Source organism: Xyrauchen texanus, chromosome 8 (genome assembly GCF_025860055.1).
Source record: "Xyrauchen texanus isolate HMW12.3.18 chromosome 8, RBS_HiC_50CHRs, whole genome shotgun sequence".
Lineage (NCBI taxonomy): Eukaryota > Metazoa > Chordata > Actinopteri > Cypriniformes > Catostomidae > Xyrauchen > Xyrauchen texanus.
In genome coordinates this window covers 40837602-40857265 of record NC_068283.1, presented here as the reverse complement: position 1 = coordinate 40857265, position 19664 = coordinate 40837602, and the positions used below count along the sequence as shown (strand labels likewise).

The following is a 19664-nucleotide window of genomic DNA, read 5'->3' as shown; positions in this document are numbered from 1 at the left end:
TACAGAAGATCCTTAGAGTACATTCTGAAAGAGTATAATTTCCTTTCCTGAAAGAGTATGTTCTAAATGAGCATCACACAACAGAACCTCTTTTTCAAGACGCGTCTTTTTATAGATTAAATTTTGGCTGTATGTTATTCCTGGTTGCAGTTGATATCTCTCGCCCTCTGACGGCCACAATTCTTGTCTTTCGTGCCTGGCGCCACCCACGCCGAGACTTCTTTCATGGATGTGTCATGTCCTCATTGCGTCCTCATTCCATGGTCATAGCAACATTGCGGTTGCGGCTCACTTTCGTAAGAAAGCAAGCCACCCCAGTAGCTCCTGCCTCGGTCCTTCTACCTATGGGTATGAGGCCAGTGCAACGAGCACTGTGGGCGACTGGGGACCACAATGGGACCACCTCCACCAGTTAAATCCCTGCAGACCTCCCATTCCCCTGCATGCTCGTTTGCTCTGGATGGGTGCTCGGATGAGGGCGCCGGCTCGTCCCAGGGCAAGTTTGACCTCTTATTCAGTGCCCGTGAAGGCGATGAGCTCTCGAGCGCAGCATTGGAGAGCGGTGTTCTGTCTGATGTGAAAACCTCTGCTGGGCTTCTCCCTTCGGGCATTTTCGCCCAGTTACAGGCGGACACTGAAATGATGGACATGCTTTCCCTGGCCGCCGCAAGCATCGAGCTAGAGTGAACTCTCCCATGAACCTTCGCAGCTCTATGATTGGTATCTGGGCTCGCAGGTGCCCCTCACAGTCACGCCCCACCCCAGTGCCTTTCTTCCCAGAAGCGCACGAGGAGCTGACGAGTTCATAAGGAGGCACCTTTCACTGCCCTGTCCCAATCTCTCTGCTCCCCCGCTCTCACTACCCTTGATGGCTTGGTGGCCAGGGGTTACTCGGCGATGCCCCAGTGAATAAGGCACTCGCGGTGCACCTATGCCCACGGTGCAACTATGCCCACGAACCACCGAGATTGTTCCCTTTGTCCCCCTCGCCCAGTGCTTTCCAGCCGTCCGACTTGGTTACTTCATTCAATTCACCAGGTGACAACACAAGTTTGTGCTGGTTCCCGTGAGGCAACCCCTTGCAACGTATTCTCCACTGAAATGTTTCCCTGGTGGAAAACGGCATCTTCCTTGGGCAGAATCCCCTCTTCCCCCAAGTCGGGCAGGACATACAATGGGACTTCTCCACATAACATACTTCCGTACCATGTGATGTAGTTCCACTTAATACCCCCCCCCGGGCGGGGGTGTGGTCTCCGCGGTGTCTTCCCCTTGAGAGAAAGAGAGGAAAAGGCACGACGAGAACAAGCCTGTCCCTATCCATGGGTAGTCGAGTCGTCCCCAAAAGGGCTGCTCGACACTCACACTTGTATCAGTGGAGGTTACGTGCTGGCTTGGTGCGCTGGCTATGCGGGACACAGCAGTCTGCCCACCTCGCACCGCCGACCCACGAAACACATTTCAACTAGTTGTGGCATTTTTGTAGGGGACCCTAGTGTCACTACATCGACACAACATTGAGTAAGTGACAGATAGGGAACATCCTGGTTACTTCCGTAACTTCTGTTCCCTGATGGAGAAAACGACACATTGTGCCCATCCTGCCACAATGCTGAACTACCCGCTGAAATGGCCAGGACCTTATTCTTGACTCCTCAGCACAAAACCTAATGAGCTGTATGCAGTGTCCCCTCTTTTATACCTGTATATCCGGAGGAGGGGCATGCAAATACCACTCGCCAATTCCCATTGGCCTTTTATCAAAGATCAGAGGCGTCTCGGGCTCTCAAGAATGACCCCTAGTGTAACTACATCGACACAACGTCTTGTCCTGTCCATCAGGGAATGGAGGTTACTAGGACATTTTTTATAAACTATCCAGTAAGTGAAAGGATAGCATTTGAGGGAAAAAGCCCCCCTAGAGCAAGGGTTAAAGGCCCCCATAAAACACATTGTTTTTCTTAAGGTGTGGGGAATAGCAGAAAAAAGTTTCTAGAACTAGAAGAAAGTTTCTTCTAGTTCCACGAAGAAACTTTACTTTTCTTATTATACTGTAAAACTGTAACAACTGGAGTGGTGGTGGTGTAGTGGCTAAAGCACAGGGCTGTTAATCAGAAGGTCACAGGTTCTAACCCCATGGCCACCACCATTGTGTGCTTGAGCAAGGCACTTAACTCCAGATTGCTCCGGGGGAATTGTCCCTGTAATAAGTGCACTGTAAGTCGCTTTGGATAAAAGCGTCTGCCAAATGCATAAATGTAAATGTAACAAAGAGCAAAAGACAAACAGAAATGAGATCAAACCAATACAGATATCTAAAGTACACAATTTATAGCAACAGAAATGCTAAGTCATAACTAATAGCCATGCTAACTATCAATTTAGTCATTTGACATGAGAAAACTCCAATAAACAAAAGATATGCCAAGTAAAATTACTTTTAACAGTTTTTTAGTAATATGTACAGTACCTACGGACAAATAGTATCCAAGGCAACAATGTAAAAGGAAAAAATGCAGCAGGAGAAAACAGCACTGGCACTCTACTCTGCAGTACACTCAACTAACTGTTGATGGAAATTTACCTCAGAAAGTGAAACTTAAACTAAAGCTACTACTGCTGGTTAGCCAAAAGGGGCACTTTTGCACACACAATTATGTAAAAAAACAAACTCTTAATTTACTTCAGAGAGGTCAGAACAATGAAAAAAAAAGGTCAGTTAAGTGTTTTGAAAAGAGATTTTAATTGATAACACAGGGTAGTATGAGTAGACATTCTCAGCTAATGTTTAGGGTAGAGAAAATATATAACAATGTAACAGGTTTAGTTGCACATTTGACACAATCTTGCTTTACCGCTTTGTAAAGTAAAATGTGTACAATAAACAGAAAAACAAAAACAAACACATGGTACTCATTTCACTTTCTGAGAAGTGACCTCATTTGTCCAGTGGCATCTCCCAAATCGCAGATACACGACAGATGTCAATCTTTCTCACTCGTAGGCTTTTACATATTCATTCATTACTTTTGTTTACATTAAAACATGATGCCGCAAGGAAACATTGCTTTTTTTCTCACAAATTATCCTGCGTTCCAAATAAGATAAATCTGCCCTTCGAAGGGTGCGTTTCTGTAGGGATCAACTGATGGACACTTCACTGCCAAGCGGACTGGAACTTGAAAGTCTAACAGTTTTAAAGCATTTCGTTTTGGGTTGCATTCTGAAAATAGTTAATAGTAAGGCAAAAATCATGTCTAAACATTTCTGATAAGGAGCAGGTGATGGTGTTTGGTGTCAGCCTTTGTGCAACAGCAGTGGGTCTTTTGGCTTGGATAGATGCCCTGAAGTGTGTTCCGAATGACTGATATTTTTGAGCCCTGCATCCTTCTACCCTCAGAATCTCACACTCTGGAGGGTAAACCCTCTGAAGGAAGAGCCCTTCAGAATGGAATGCACCCTTAATTGTCTCGATTTTTGGTCATTGCCATCACTCTCACATGTAAGTCTTTCCAAACAATTATGTAAGGTAAAACTGAATAGTCAAAAAAGCATGATAATTACAACATGAATGATTGAAAATGATTCAGTCCCTTAAGTATATATATATATATATATATATATATATATATATATATATATATATATATATATATATATATATATATATATATTTAGAAATATATTTTTCCCTTTTTAATTATAAAAGTCTTGTGATACAGTATGTATGCTGCCGTCCTGTTCTATCTGAATGATCCTACTTCCCACTTCTGAAGTGGTAATTATGAGTATGTTACATTCAAGTGCTATTTTGCTGGAAAAAACCTGAATTCATACATATTTTTTGAGGAACTTTTATTTTGACACCATAATAAATATTACCCAGTTTGCTGGCGATAATGGAATTTTGGTCAGATACAAGATATTTTAAGGTGTTAGGACATGTAAACTTAACACACACTAGACGGACATCTTTGATCGTTATGCCACTACTCACTGTAAAGTTTAAAAGAACTATAATATTCATAAACACATCTCAAGACACCTACGTTCTGTTTTACAATTCATTGCGCTGCATCAAGCTTTTTCAGCGCTGGTGTCACAAATCGACATTCTGATGAATTTCAGGTTGCAAAGAGGACTTAATGTGACTTTTACACAAGATTGTTTTTCACCTGGCAAAGTTTCAGCACTTGATAAACATTAAGCCAACATTTTGCTCTGGTGAAATTACACAAAGACAGTAATTACACAAGTTAAATGCTGATTCATTTAAAAACCAAAGCATCCCAAAATCATGTGAACCATAGCATTTGCTGCCTCATGGATAGTGAACCTGCCCTGGCAGAATTACAAATTTTCCATGTATTAAGAATGGGCTTATTAAATGGACAATTCCCACGGAGCAACCTGGAGATAAGTGCCTTGCTGAAGGACACAATGGTGGTGGCTGTGGGGATCGAACAAGCAACCTTCTGATTACCAGTTATGTGCCTTTGCCCACAATGCCGCCACCACTCCATACAGGGTAAACTGCATCTTATCTTTGTGTTTGGAAGTGTTTTGTAAATCAGACACTGTTCTCTGTAGTCCTTCTAATAAACACGCTGCACCTGTGAGATGCAGATTCCTTGAGCGCACACTCGAGTGCCTGTTCATGGGCTGCTGTCCTCCAGCATGCATTCCACCGAACAAATGGTATTTCACATAATGCTGACATTTACGTGGATTTATAATAGATATCTCAAAATAAATAAATAATTGTTTTTGAGCACGGGATCCTTTGGGATTAGAAGCCCCTGGGCAATGGCCCAATCTGCCCAGTGGTTAATCCGCTGGTTCGTGCACACTCAACAAGAAGTGTGGTATCCTCATGGGCACTGGCCAATGGCACCTCCCTAGCAAACATCTGCACAGCAGCGGGCTGGACAACACCCAATACCTTTGCAAGATTCTATAATCTCAGGTTTGAGTCCTTGGTAACGCGGAAAAACTGAGTGGGTGTACCGGTTGCATTCAGTGCCTTTCCCTTCCAATGAGGCAAACACGTGCGCTTTTATCCCAGGAGATCCTACTAAAACAGCTCCCTGGATGACTCCTCCCTAGCCCTCTGGCCTGCGAATTCAGTGGAGGAATTTGCGACCAGACCCACTATGAGTTTCAAGTACTCTGTACTGGGGTAGGCCTAATTCCCTCTTATGGCAACTCCCTGTGATGTATTTTCTGTGTTATTTTACCCCCGTCAGTGGACCCGCTTCTCAATTTGGCAGTCTCCCTGCCCCCAGGCGCTGTGTTTGTAGAGCTCCTCCCTTACTAGGTAGGACCTACCTCCACGCCACTTCCATGTGTGGCTTGACAATCCATGTGACGTATTGGCCTCATGTCACCTCCCCCTAGCCTGGGCAGGATGTGGTCTCCACAGGATCTTTCCCCCCTGAAAGAATAGGAATGGAAAGAACACCTTCCCCGACGAGTTTTAAAGCATTATGATTTTTTACTCTATGACGAGAAACATAGAGATAGAAAAGACCACTGCGGCTGAGGATGCATATGCCCCAGGAGCCTCTAGAATTGTTTTAGAGAAACCGCTGTGCCGGGCTCAAAGAGAGCGAGGCACCTGAGCATTGACTGCGTGCGCTCATTGGTGAGACGTGCTGTAATTGAGACTGAGTCTGACTCCATTCTGAGAAAAGAGATGCTCTGAACCGGGTGAGTTGACCTGAAGCCCTAGATGGCTGAAGTGCCTGAGCACCTGGTCCCTGTGAGTGCATAGTAACTCTCGAGAGTGAGCCAGGATGAGCCAGTTGTCGAGGTAATTGAATATGCGGATGCCCACTTCCCATAGTGGGGCAAGGCTGCCTCTGTGACCTTGGTGAAGATGCGAGGGGACAGGGACAGGCCGAAGGGGAGGACCTTGTACTGATATGCCTGGCAGTCAAACACGAACCATAGAAAGGGTCGGTGTCGAAGGAAGATGGAGATGTGGAAGTACGCGTCCTTCAGGTCTACCGCCGTGAACAAATCTAGCTGTCGAGCACAGGTTAGAATCTGTCTCTGCATGAGCATTTTGAAAGGGAGTTTGTGAGTTTGCCGGGTGAACTGAATCGTGAAGCCGAGTCGTGAAGCGCTGGCCTGCCAGGGCTGTAGAATTTTGGAGCCGGGGTGCCGTGAGAATGGCACTCACCAGCTAGATGACCCAGGGATTGAGGAAATCGGTCCTTTATTGAGAATGTGGGTACCACAGCCCAAAGGCAATGCAGCAAATGAAAATAATGAAAAAAAGGATTCTCCTCCCGGACCAAGTGGTCTTGGTACCAGCTCTGGAGCGAACGTCCGACTGCCTGGGTTGCCTGTCTCAGGAGCACTTAGGAGATTTCCTGGTCCTGGAAGGGGTCCTGTAGACGGGGGGGGGCGTGCGCCGCCTGCGAGGTGCTCGACGCTGGGGCTGAGAGCTGGGCCCGGGTTGAGGCGGAGCTGCCTGTTGTTTAGCCGCAGGGGACTCCCTCGGCAGGCAGGCGGTGTGCGGGATGTGCTGGTTTGGCGACGCTGCGGCATGATGTGAGAGATCGCCTCTGTCTGCCTTTTCACCACCGAAAACTGCTGTTGTGGCCAAGCTGGGAGACGGGCGCATTGAGAAAGCGTGCCTTGTCAACGTCGCGCATCTCGACCATGTTCAGCCAGAGTTTGCGCTCCTGGACCACGAGGGTGGCCATCGAGCACCTAAGTGCCTGTGCTGTGACCTTCGTGGCTCTGAGAGTGAGGTCGGTGGCAGAGTGCAGTTCCTGCAGCACGTCAGGTTTGGGAATACTCAGGTGCAGATCTTTAAGTGCCTTGACTTGGTGGACCTTCAGGACAGCCATGGAAATCAAGGTGGAGGCGGCCTGTCCAGTGGAGCTGTAGGCTTTCCAGGTCAGTGATGACGTCATCCTACAGGCTCTGGAGGGGAGTACCGGTCAGTCCCACCAGGTGGCGGCGTTCTCGAGACACCTGTGGATTGCAACCGCTCTGTCCACCTGGTGGACCTCCATGTAATCGTGGGCCACCTCGCCATTCAGGGTAGTGAGAGCGAGTGGAGGGGTCGTTTTCGGGCAGTAAAAGGTGCCCTCCACGACCATATCAGCTCGTCATGCACTTCGAGGAAGAATGGTACCGGGGGGTGTGCATGGCTGGGAGCGGCGCCCTGAGCCAAGGTACCAGTCATCGAGCTGTGAAGGCTGTGGGGAGGACAGAGGGTTCCAATCCAAGACCAAGCTCACAGCAGCCAGGGCAAGCATGTCGGCCATCTTCGTGTCAGCCTCAGACTGGGCGGGCTGGCCTGAAGGAGGCAGCGCAGTCGAGTCCTCTGCATCAGACGCCTGGACGCTCTCCGATGCAGTGAGCCGCACTCATCCCGAGCTCGGACGGAAGCAAGCGAGCATGTCTGGTGACAGGTGGTTCGTGGGGATTTACCCAGCGAAACTGAACGCGTCGTCATCCCCAAATCGCCTTCATCACAGCCGGGTCCTCCTCAAACCCTTCATCCAGGAGCTACACAGAGGCGGAAGGGCATCTTGAAAAAGATGCGTCTGTGTATTGCTCTTTTATGAGTGAAACTCAAACTCTTTTAGAGAAACAAACTCATTTAGGAGGGGAAAACACTCTTTTAGGCAGTGAAAGCACTGTCGAAGCGCCCAGGGGCATGGACTGCACAGAGTGCAGAGAGAGAGAGAACGCCAGCTGGAAGTGCTACGTAGGATCCAACAGCAGTGATTCTTGCCAGTAGAGGTGAGTGAAACAGTGGTGAACTCAGCTTGCTGTTGCACAACCTCACGGCTCCAAAGAAAGAAATATGACGGACAGATACACGCACCCTTCCCTTTGTACCCGTATGTCCGGGGGCAGGACATGCAAATTCTGTCTGCCAATTTCTCACTGGCCTTTTCTCAAGTTCAGAGTTACACAAGGCTCCCAAGGAAGACCCCTTGTGTCACTTCATTCAACACGACGTCAAGTGAGTGACAGAAGGGAACCGAAGTATGACTCAACAGGCCCAGCCCAGCATTCAGATATGAAAACTACATGCAGCATTTTCATAGAATAATATTGATTGTTTCATACATAAAATGAGTGAAATATGAACAAGGAAATTAGTAATTAGTAGCTTGATGATTTATGATCAATTGTTGGGGGAAAATTGGTTGTAGCTGTAATTCATCAAGGAGGGTCAATTTGATCCTGTAAGTACAACAGTGGTAACTGATTGTTAAAACCAATGAAGGGTTAAAAAGTCACTCCAGTACAAGTTTTTAAAACTGAAACAAACAAAACCAAAGAATGAGCCAACAGGCCCAGCCCAGCAATCAGGTATGAAAAACAAATGCAGCATTACATAGAATAATATCTGAATATAAGCTTAAATATTAAGCCAGTTTTATGTTTGTTTTGTACAAGACAATTTTGTTATAGACTTATAAGCTCTGAGAACAAAGCAATCACCCATCAGCATTTTATCCTAATAGTCAATCATTAACATTAAATGCATTTCTAAATACAATACATCCAGTAAAGATGAAGTTAAGATGCAGTTGCATTTTTCATAATTTGCCTCTTTACACTTTTATATTGATTCCCACATTGTTTTAAGTAAATATGATGGCTAGTTATCGATGGCACAGTTAAAATGACATTTTCACATTCTTCACTTCCATCACAGTCTCATGGGTGAAGTATTAACTATGGGTGAAGTATTAACTATGACTATTGGTTACTGTATTTAAATGAGGAGTGAACATATTCATAGACTGTTCGACAGAAATCATCTGAAGGCATCTTTAATCCTGAAAAGGTCAGTTAAGTGATTTTAGTCGATAACTCCTAGATATTCTCATGCAGGTAATGTTTGGGTCATTGAACTGAACATTGTAACAATTCCATGTGCACATCACCGGTTTAGTGGCACTGTTGCAAATCTTATGTGCACATATTCCATATTTTGTCTATAAAACTATTTTGTATTTATGTTGTCTTTCAGAATCTGCACTATACTGGTCTATATTACCTGATTTCCATTGGTTGTTCATCAGAGGAATTTTTATTAAATCAGGATTTTTCATTTTCATTTTACCTTTTCAAGTTGCCCTTGGACAGGTAAGCTTCAATGTGTACATCCCAGAGATGAATATTGACACATGTGTACACATTGTATATAATGCTTCAGCACATAGTAATCAAATACACTTAATATAAAGTGGGTCCCTTCCTTTTATTACAGGACCACAGAGTGGCTGTTGAAGGACTGAAATATCCATTGAATATGGAACTGAATTCTGTTGATGACCAATATGAGGGTTGTGCAGAGAACATGGAATACCTTAGAAATTGCGCTTGCCCAGCAGCTCCGTTATGCCTGCTGTAAATGGGTGCTAGCCAAGAAAGGCTGTGGTGTGGAAAATGTCATCGAGCTGATGGTACTGGAGCAACTATCCATTTACCTGCCATTAAGAACTACAGAATGGTTCCAGTGCCATCGCCCCACGTCAGTAGATGATGATGTCCAGATGGCCGAAGCCCACATGGCAGACTACCCGGAAGCCGGCGAGCAGTCCAGATCTCGCTCTCTCTCACTCTCTCTTGCTTCTCCACCTCTTGTCCCTCCCTTTCACCCTATACCTGCTTGCCAGAAACTGGGAATGGTTCCACCCAAACCGGCGCCCCGCCTCCGCGGGCTGCACTATGCACCGGCCTCCTCCCCTACCCCTATTAGTCGCCCTTCCCAGGTTGATGTTTCCATCATCATGATTGCAGCCGGGAAGCCTGGGCAGGTCTGTCGAAGATGCTGGCATCTAAGAGCAATCCTGAGGTCGCTGAGGTGGCCAGTGCTCACGGCAACCTAAAAAGTGCGCAATTGGATGGGTGGAAGTACAGTATCTGGGCTTCCACTTGGGTCATGGGCAGGTGCAGCCCAAAATTGATAAGACCGTGGCGATAGAGGCCTGCTCACGTCCCAAGACCAAGTTAACAGAGACAGTTAATGGGGCTGGCTACTACCGAAGGTTTGTGCCTAGTTTCTCTGATGTCACCAACCCCTTGACTGATCTCACTAAAAAGCGGACATCCGATGGATGCATCAGAGAGGGGGTTTGGGACCGTGCTCTCACAGGAGGTGGAGTGGCCAGTGCTGTACATTAGTCGCAAGCTCTCTTTGAGGGAGACTAAGTACAGCACGATTGAGAAAGAGTGCCTGGCCATCAAGTTGGCGGTCCTAACCCTCCGCTATTACCTGCTGGGACGGGCCTTCATCCTCTGATCAGAACACGCCCTGCTTCAGTGGCTCCACTGCATGAAGGATACCAGGCTGGATGGGGCCCAGGCCTGAGTTGGGCAGTGAGGGTATGTGGAGAGGGTAGTGGTCATTTGTCTGTCACTGTGGAGAGAGGAATTGGTTAGGGCCATCACCTGGCGATTGTTGATATTAAACACCTGTGTCTCATTTCAGTGATGATGGAGACAGGCTTTAAAAGGCTGCAGACCGGGAGAGAGAGTCTCAGTCAAGTTGACCTGACATTACAAGAAGCTAAATGCTGCAAAGCTGTAAACTTAAATGCTTATGAGTTTGCCTTGTCTCTTATAACTGAAGCTAATAAGTGTAAACTAAATAGTCCTGAAAAGGCAAAAGTGTGACCAGAAACCTGAGAAATAAAATAGACTTACGTGGAATGCAACCCTGACTCCCTCTTCCTTCTGGCTGGGATTCTACAGTAATATATGCTGCAATTTGCAGATTATTTTTGTTTTTGTTCTTTGCAGATACTGTATTATACATTTAATTTATTGCATTTAAAATATTTTCGTATTTTAAATGCAATAATTTTGCTGGCTTCACACTAGAACCACATCTGCTTCCATCTGCAATTAAAAACCTGATAATCTTTGTTTCTATCTTGGAAAATTCACAAATGTAGCATATTGACAGCGCTGCAACAAAGAACTTGTAAAATGTGTCCGATGTCTATCGCAAAATCTAAGACACATCTTCTGGGTTGAGCTAATGGACATTTTTGTGCCCTTGAAGTGCACTTCGGGAAGGGGACGCCACTAGAAAAGTCATTCCAAACAAAAGAATAAATAATTTGTTTCACAAAGGGCCATTTTACAAGACTTTTATTGAAGAGTACATTCAAACTGTAAAGCCATGCTGTCTTTAGAGAGCCCTCTGATTGTCCTTTATAGTGAGTAGGGCATAGGGATGATCACTTTCAATTGGAATTCACCCAATGTTCCCTCTTCGCTTTGAGCCGCGCTCAAGAGATGCAATCCATAATTTAATGAGCTATACACAAAAACAAGAGCAGAAGAAATTGAAAAGAGATCAAATAAAATGCTAAATATGAATGTGTTTGCCCTCCAAGTAATGAGTCCTTTATCTTGATGCTGGACTTGAAGAGAACAAGCTTAAAGTTGTTGAACTTTGACACAGTAACACTGAATTGAATATTTCTTGTAGAAACACCATGCCATGTGTTCCTCTTATAGACTACTTAATTTAAGTATTTGACAGATAATGTAGTTTCTGTACTTGTAAAACACTAAACTATTAAGTCAAGAATGTTTAAAGGTGAATTTAACTTGGTCAATGCTAAGGGTTAGTCTCAGACAGCACAAAATGGCCACAGACCATTCACAGGCAGCATCATGTAAATTACAGCATACATTGCAAGAGCTGTCAGAAACTTCATTCTCTTAGGAGAAGCTTAGGCAGCTCTTAGGATATGCACAGGTTATCACTTTCAGATAATGGTGTTGTTGAGAAGTTACCAGGCTACAACCATGGTAAATGGTCTGCACTTATATAGCACCTTTTTAAGCCTTAACGGTATTCAAAGCGCTTTACACTGTGACGCATTCACCCATTCACACACACATTCATACACTATTGGTGGCAGAGCTGCTATGTAAGCTGCTAGCCTGCCATTGGGAGCAACTTGGGGTTCAGTGTCTTGCCCAAGGACACTTCAGCATGTGGAGTCATGTGGGCTGGGATTCAAACCACCAACCCTGTGATTAGTGGCCGCTCTACCAACTGAGCCACAGCCACCTGATAACAATGTAAAAAGTGGTTAAGAGTACTGCTTTAAACAGATTGTTAGTGATCATTTGAATGAGCAACCACTTTGTAGTATGTAACACCACTTTAAATGAATCCACCATTCAGGGGACCTCCAAAAAAGGTTTTGCCTAGGGTCTCCCAACGTCTAGAAGCAACCCTGAATCTCTGATTGCGGTGTAGGTAGACATGGATAATGATTTAGGGTGACCACAGACCCAAAAGTGGAAGCCTAGTCCTGCTTCCCAGAAGTCATAAGCAGTGTCCTGCATTTTAATTACAAAAAAACAAGAACAAAAATTAAAAACATTAATTTACAGCCTACCCACTTAAGTTCACGAGGGTACTGGAGTCTATCCCAGCTACATGGGCCATATTAAGGTGTAATAATTGCAGGAAGAAGTCAAGAGACCAGGATCTAAGTGCAGCTTATTTTTAATAAGTAAACGATTCCAGATACAAAACTCGGAAAACACAGGAACAGAACAAATGTTAAATACATGAAAGGTAAGAGGAACAACAACTACTGACAAAGACTGAGCAAACAAAAGGATATTATAAATAATGGGGCAAACAAAGTAAACGAGAAACAGCTGGGAACAATCAGGGCAGGGAACAGAGACACAAGAAGGTAAACACAAAACTTCAAACTTAAAGTCACTAAACTTATAGTGACCTCTGGTGGATGCTAGGGCACAAGTCTCATGTGCTACTACACAAGGCAGGGAAACAATCTTAACAGGTGGATTAAATTAATATGTAAAATGTAATTATTCCATTAATATGATTTGCTGGAACAGGTTTTTTTTTATTTATTTTTTAATCTAAAATTGTTAATATATATATATATATATACTTGCTAGCTAGCTAACATTTACATACAATTTAAACTTGATATTCTAGATAACTAGTTAACATGCATATTTGGTTTATTTTGTGAAATGGGTGGGGTGTGTGACAATTGCACTAGGGCGGTGTATTAAGGGTGGGTTTAGGGCAACACTGCGGGGCTTTTGGCCCGATTGTGGGAATGCAGAGCGATTTTGATCTCACGGCTCGAGGCTATTGGCCTCGACTGACCAGTTTATGGCCTTAGCTCACACTGGCCCAAAGGTGGAAAAGCAGCTATTATGATAACATTTATCTGATAAAATGTGTTTTACATTAACTAAAGCTCCCGTATCTGCATCATTTTATGCACTGCTGCCACACGATTGGCTGTCAGGCATGGGTCTATTCCAAAACCTAGTGAGTGTTCTCCGGAGGCAGCATTTTAAGACATCATCATAGGCACGCTCCTGACACGAAGGCTATTCCAAAAGGTAGGTATATTAATTATGTTGCCTCCTTAGATATCTAAATTTGGTCAATTTCTAAAGTAGCATTGTATTTATCCCTCCCCATGTAGGTGATACCAGAATACACAGTGATGAGCTCGGTGGAAAAATAAATCCAAGATGGTGGACGAAGCGAGAGAAATTGTGATTATGATATATAATATATGTTTGAAAAAATATTGTTAAAATAGTTTAGAATTTTAGAGCACGTAAATGTGTGTGTGCATGCATATTTATGCTCATTAGAGTATTGCATCATTCCTCTCACGTCACCTGTATTGAAGTCAGTTGCGAGTTGAGTTGAGTCTTTAAATGATGCGCTGAACTGCCGCCTATGTAGAGCATTCCAAAACGCTCCCTTATGAGGCTCCATTTCAGTTAGGGTGCTTCCGTACAAGACAGCTGCCTTTGTAGGTAGGAGAGAGCGAGGCAGCTTACTAAGTTTGTAAGAGACCCTATATTACCTCATTAGTTCTCTTTGAAACAATGATGGGGTTTTTTAAACCTGCAGAGTGACAACAGTCCCACCTACATTGATGAAGGCTGCACTTAGCTAGTAAAACATTATGTTCTTTTATGTGGGCATGCGAGTACTATGAATAGATTTCAGACATACCTCATCCGGGTGTATGTGGGTATTGAACCGTGACCTTAATGAATGACGCAAGAACAACAACCACAAAATGTATCTGCTCTAGTTTTGCTAAACAAGCACCATTTAATCACAAGGAACAATTATCTTGGTATACAGCATATACAGCATATATAGCACCTACATTTGAGAAGAACTGTCCGACTCGGGGTTCACCGCCGTTCTTTTAAATCCAGTGTTTTGAAGGTGATGTCTCCTCAGCTCCCGAACGATCGCTAAGTGCCGAGCAGTGTCCAGTCGATCCGCCCTTCTAAATCTTGCCGTAACTAGTAGGTCATCCGGGTATTTCTCGCTTACTGCTTCATGAATACTGAGGATTCGGACACACTGCTTCATTGCCATACTGTTTTGGGCATACTATATACAGTAGTAGGGACAATATGGATATTGGGTTGCAGTGCTAGTGTTCAACAGCTGGTTATATACGAGATGGCTTTAAAACCCAGCCGACGGTCATGACAATTGACCACTGCCTGTGCCACTGCTTTTTATCATGGACGGACTACTGTGCAAACAAATTCAAAGTCACTAAACATATTTTATTTGCAAAATGAAACGTGTGTGTCTTCCAAAAGATCAGGGGCTTGGGACAATACCTTAGGGGCTTAAGCCCCAAAGCATCCCACTTGGAATGCCACTGTCTGCTTGTTCCATGTGTAGTTAAAGATATACCTTGGTTATGTTGTAATTAGTGTAATTTTACAAAAGAATAAATGAACAAATTATACATGTAATTACATTTCTTGTTTGTTAGGATGATTAATTTCATATATAGTTTCAATTCAGGTGGTAGAGCGGGTCGGCCACTAATCGCAGGATTGGTGGTTCGAATCCCGGCCCACATGACTCCACATGCCGAAGTGTCCTTGGGCAAGACACTGAACCCCAAGTTGCTCCGAATGACAGGGTAGCACCTTGCATGGCAGCTCTGCCATCATTGGTGTATGAATGTGTGTGTGAATGGGTGAATGAGTCTCAGTGTAAAGCGCTTTGCATACCGGTAATGTTAAAAAGGTGCTTTATAAGTGCAGACCATTTACCGTTTAAAAAATTCAGCAAATATGCATTTTAGAAAACTTGTATTACATTTTTTCTCTCTCACTCTCTGATTTGTTACTGTATATCTGCTGTGTCGAAATCTGAAATGACCTTGTCATTTGGCAACATGGTGCTGAGTGTAGCACATACAGTGAGAAAAATCACTTCTTCTTTCCAAATAATTCTTCCTCTGAAGCATTGGGGTTAAAATGATTGAGTAAAAGATTTAGGGTCAGGGTTAGTACAAGGAACATGTACAGTTCTTGTAAATGATTACCATTACTTTTTAAGATTGTCACCATTTTAAACACATTTAAACTTTGCTTGTTCATGCAAAGAGTTCCCACTCTTCTATATTCAAGTCAGCCTGGAAACAGTTTGCAATAATAGTGTCTTCTATGAGAATGCTGCAGATGACTTGAGACAATCACTGCCAACCATGTTCAAATAAAATGATACATTATAAATGATGAATCTATGTACTGAATAGCATTGCTGCATGTCTGCCAAACATGCTGAGTGGTGCAAACATCATCTGCAGCCTGAAACTGAACTCTTGGTTGGATTTTAGGAGTTAATGCAGTTGGCTCTGTAGGAAAGCTGTAGCATGTCCCCTTACTCTCTATTCAGTGACTGATATAACCTTCAGTGTGCTGTCTGTCTGCACCGTTCTTGAGAACAGTTTTAAATGCACCTTTTTCATCCTAACCCCATATAAAGTCAATGAGAGCAACATTGTACAGCTTCTGGATGGACCCATTGATTCTCATTGTGATAATGCACAGGGCATATAGGATTTTTAAGGAAAAATAGTGCTGAAGTACACATTAGTGTACATTGTGTTTAGCAGTGCGTCTTTATGCAATAAATCATTCAGATTTAAAAAATGGCATATTGGATGAAACTAGAGACTAATCAGTTTCAATATAAAAACTTTATTAGGTTTCTTACCAGATGTAGATTTCTTGGTGTTTCTTCCAAATACAAACCAAAGAGTGGAAGGTGTCCTTTTATCATCTTTAACATTTGTATTTAATCCATGCATTATCGTTCGAAAGCTCATACTCCAGGTCTCCAGCTTTGATATTAGACTGTGTATTTATGACAGAAATTCTATGCAGAATCTTTACTTGTGTCAGGAGTCAATGTCAAAGCATTCAAAACATGTTTAAGAATGTAATAAAGTAGCACATACCTATTCAGTTATGCAAGCTTTGTTGAATATGACACGTTTTACATGCTTCAATAAACAAAAACCATTCAAACTTTCAGTCCAAACTTTGCACATTTGGTGAAATACTGATGAGTTCTCATCTGTTTACTTCAGATATTTTAAGGAAAAAAGTGAATGTTGTCGGATATATCATGTGGACAGATGAGCATTCAGAGGTGAAACTATCACATGTGCTTTAATGTTATATTTGGCGAGCATTTAGCAGTCAATCAAAATGATTTATTTCATTGTTAATTTCTCTTATTGATGTTTTTAATCTGTCAAGCTGTGTTCACACTGTCAGCTGCTTTGTCGCTGCATGTCGCCAGTGGCTGGCGGTTGGGTCGCTAGTGGTGTGTATTGAGCACTGTTTCATTACAATTCATATTATTATTCAAATATTAGGATCACGTGAGCTCTATCATCTTCTCTAATATTGGCTGTCGCTCCCGAAAGTCGCTCTTCATTTGCATAAACTTTGTTGCATAGCTGGACACGCCCACATCCGGTCGCCGTCGCTCGTGTTGCCGGAAGTCGCCAGCTCTCATTGAAAATGAATGAGATGAGGTCGTTGTGTTGCTGGCAGTGTGAACGCAGCTTTAGTCTGCATTCGTTTACTTTTGTTCGTCGTTTTATTATGTTTGATCAGTTTAATGTTACAGTTCTTATAGTTTATAGATTTTTTATTTAGTTTTACATAGACAGTATACTGTATAGTTTCTTTGCAACATGCAGTATAAATACTCATCTTGATTGAATTAAAAAGTCAGAATATAATGCAAAAGCTCTGACATTAATGTAAACTTTGCTGGTACAATTACTTTGCACTGTGTTTGGCCATTTTAAATGAAAAGTGAAAAATTCCTTTTGGCATTCACTCAGAAAGAAATTAAAGATTTAATCATGTAGGGACAGATACAATAAAGCAGATCAACATATAATACTAACAAGCAACACCAAAAATGAAAATTATGTTGACGGTATAAATGGCAATGTTGTGGCTGAGCAGCGAAGCGGATACAGGTGGTCTGGCGTGCTGTTGGTATGGACTAATTCCAGATGTTTGGGTGGTTACATTTTAACATTCACCACTTCCCTCATACGAAAGTCACATGGGTGAAATATGACCATGTCTGTTGTATTTCAATTTGAGCCACAAAACTCAACAGAAATGATCTGAAGGCACCTGTACTCCTGAAAAGGTTAGTGAAGTGTTTTTGTCTTACGAGGAATGCCAGTGAGGTTTTAATTGATAACTCGGTGTAGTATATAGATATTCTCAGGTAATGTTTGGGTTAAAGAAAAGAACAATGTAGCTAACAGTTCCAAACCATATTCCAATCCAAGTCTTGATTTTGGATTTGATAAAACATGATATGTTTTGGTCTTTTAGCATCTGTACTACACTACTGAATATAACCTGATTTCCATTGGTTGTGCATCAGAGGGATTTGTTCTATATCAGGATGCAGACTATTGCAGCGCTTATTTTCATTTTAACTGTTCAAGTTGCCCTCGGACAGGTAAGCTTTGCACTCAATATGCACCTTACAGGCATGAATATTGACAAAAGAAAGTCATAATTACTTCCCGTTGCTGCAGGAACACAGAGTAGCGTTTAAAGGACTGAAATATCCATTGGATATGGAACTGAAGTCTGTTGATGACCAATATGAGGGATGTACAGCGAACATGGCACACCTCGTGGAGACAGAATTTCTAGAGAAAGAAATCTCGGAGGATTCGACTTTTGCAACAGTTTGGAAAGACGGTGTAAGAAAGGCCAAAGCACCTGAAGACAACTTGACACAGAACCATTCAATCGCCATTTATGTGTACACTAGTAACAGAGTATATAGTGATTTCAACAATGCTGTTCGTAGTGATAAACAGGAATACAAAGACATGACATACGGATGGTATTCACTTCACTTTTTGTTGACAGACACGATACAGATTCTGAAGAAAAGACAAAAGAAATGCCAAAATACTTTTCGTGGTGCTTATGTTGAATATAATAAGGGTGTTCTGAACAAAGAGGTTCGTTTTGGCTCATTTGCATCCTCTTCTCTCAGTCAAACTGTAGCAAAGAAATTTGGAGATAAATCTTGTTTTGAAATTGAAACTTGTGAAGGTGCTGAACTGACAAAATATTCTGTCTTTCCTGGAGAGAAAGAGGTGCTGATTCCTCCATATGAGAATTTTAAAGTCACTGATATCAAGAAAGGTTCCTGGTGTGACACTGTGTATGTGCTGAAAAGTTCTGGAAGGAGAAGTGATCTGAACTGTGCTGTGGCATCAGAATTATGTGACCTCAGGGTTAAAAACTCTGTAAAACGAAGTGACCTCATTTGTCCTGTGGGATCAGTCGAGTCCCAGATACATCACCGATGTCAATATTTCTGGCTCGCAAGCATTTACATCTTCTTTCATTACTTTGGTTTCTTTTAAAAGGTTATACATTAAAATAACATCTGATAACTTGATACTGTACAATGATCTTTAAACGTTTAAATTAAACAGCAAACCTAAAACCTTTTTCCAGTTTTTATGCCTCAAGATCAGAAGCAGTCATCAACAGTATTTCTGTTTTCAATAGATTATACATTGTAATGTAAGTAGCTATTTGCTTTATGTCACAAAACTTAATTGGATTAAAAGTCTTTTATCAAGGTCGTCATAATGACACAAAACTTTCCTGGTAATTCTGAACAGGAAAACTGTATAGTCAAAAAGCATTGATTACAACACGAATGTGATGACTCAGTGTCTTACAGTTATTGATACAGTGTTCTTTTAATAAAACAAGGGGATTTTTAATCTTGACTAAGTCTACTGTTATTCTACAAATCTCTTTTTTTTTGTATCCCTAAACCTAGACCAATATTTTTAACACTATCTCCTAATAGAGCTTTCAAGCTACATCCACCAAACCTACAGACCTTCAGACTTTTCTGGAATAGTGTACTTTGCATTTTCTAACTCAGACTTATGTTTTTCACACAGCCAACTATCAAAAAATCTGAAAAATCCCATAGAGTTACATTGATGGAATGTTCAATTGTGCTGACGGAATGCTCGTTCATTTGAACAATTAAAAAATTCAAATGTAAACAAACCCACACAAGGCCTTAAATCTGTTTAAAGTTGCTATCTCTCTCTCTCCCTCTCATATATATATATATATATATATATATATATATATATATATATATATATATATATATATTAGGGCTGTATTAGGGTTGTATTAGGGTTGTGAATTAGGCTTTATATATATATATATATATATATATATATATATATATATATAAAATAAAAATATTCAGATAATTAAAAAGC

The 19664-nt window shown here is 42.3% G+C and overlaps 1 protein-coding gene across 1 annotated transcript; it reads left to right on the top strand.

Moving 5' to 3' along the window:
• The first annotated feature begins 17488 nt into the window (after positions 1–17488).
• Positions 17489–18773, top strand: LOC127648173 (GPI-linked NAD(P)(+)--arginine ADP-ribosyltransferase 1-like). Its single transcript, XM_052132758.1, has 3 exons — positions 17489–17524; positions 17716–17845; positions 17925–18773. The coding sequence occupies exons 2-3, from the start codon at positions 17789–17791 to the stop codon at positions 18771–18773; spliced, it is 906 nt and encodes a 301-aa protein (XP_051988718.1). The 5' UTR covers positions 17489–17524; positions 17716–17788.
• The last annotated feature ends 891 nt before the right edge of the window (positions 18774–19664 follow it).

Bases quoted from the DNA above. Each gene is read 5' to 3' on its own strand.
- LOC127648173 (XM_052132758.1), top strand. From the start codon at position 17,789: ATGCAGACTATTGCAGCGCTTATTTTCATTTTAACTGTTCAAGTTGCC. The intron at 17,846-17,924 runs GTAAGCTTTGCA...CCGTTGCTGCAG, and splicing joins TTCAAGTTGCCCTCGGACAG to GAACACAGAGTAGCGTTTAA.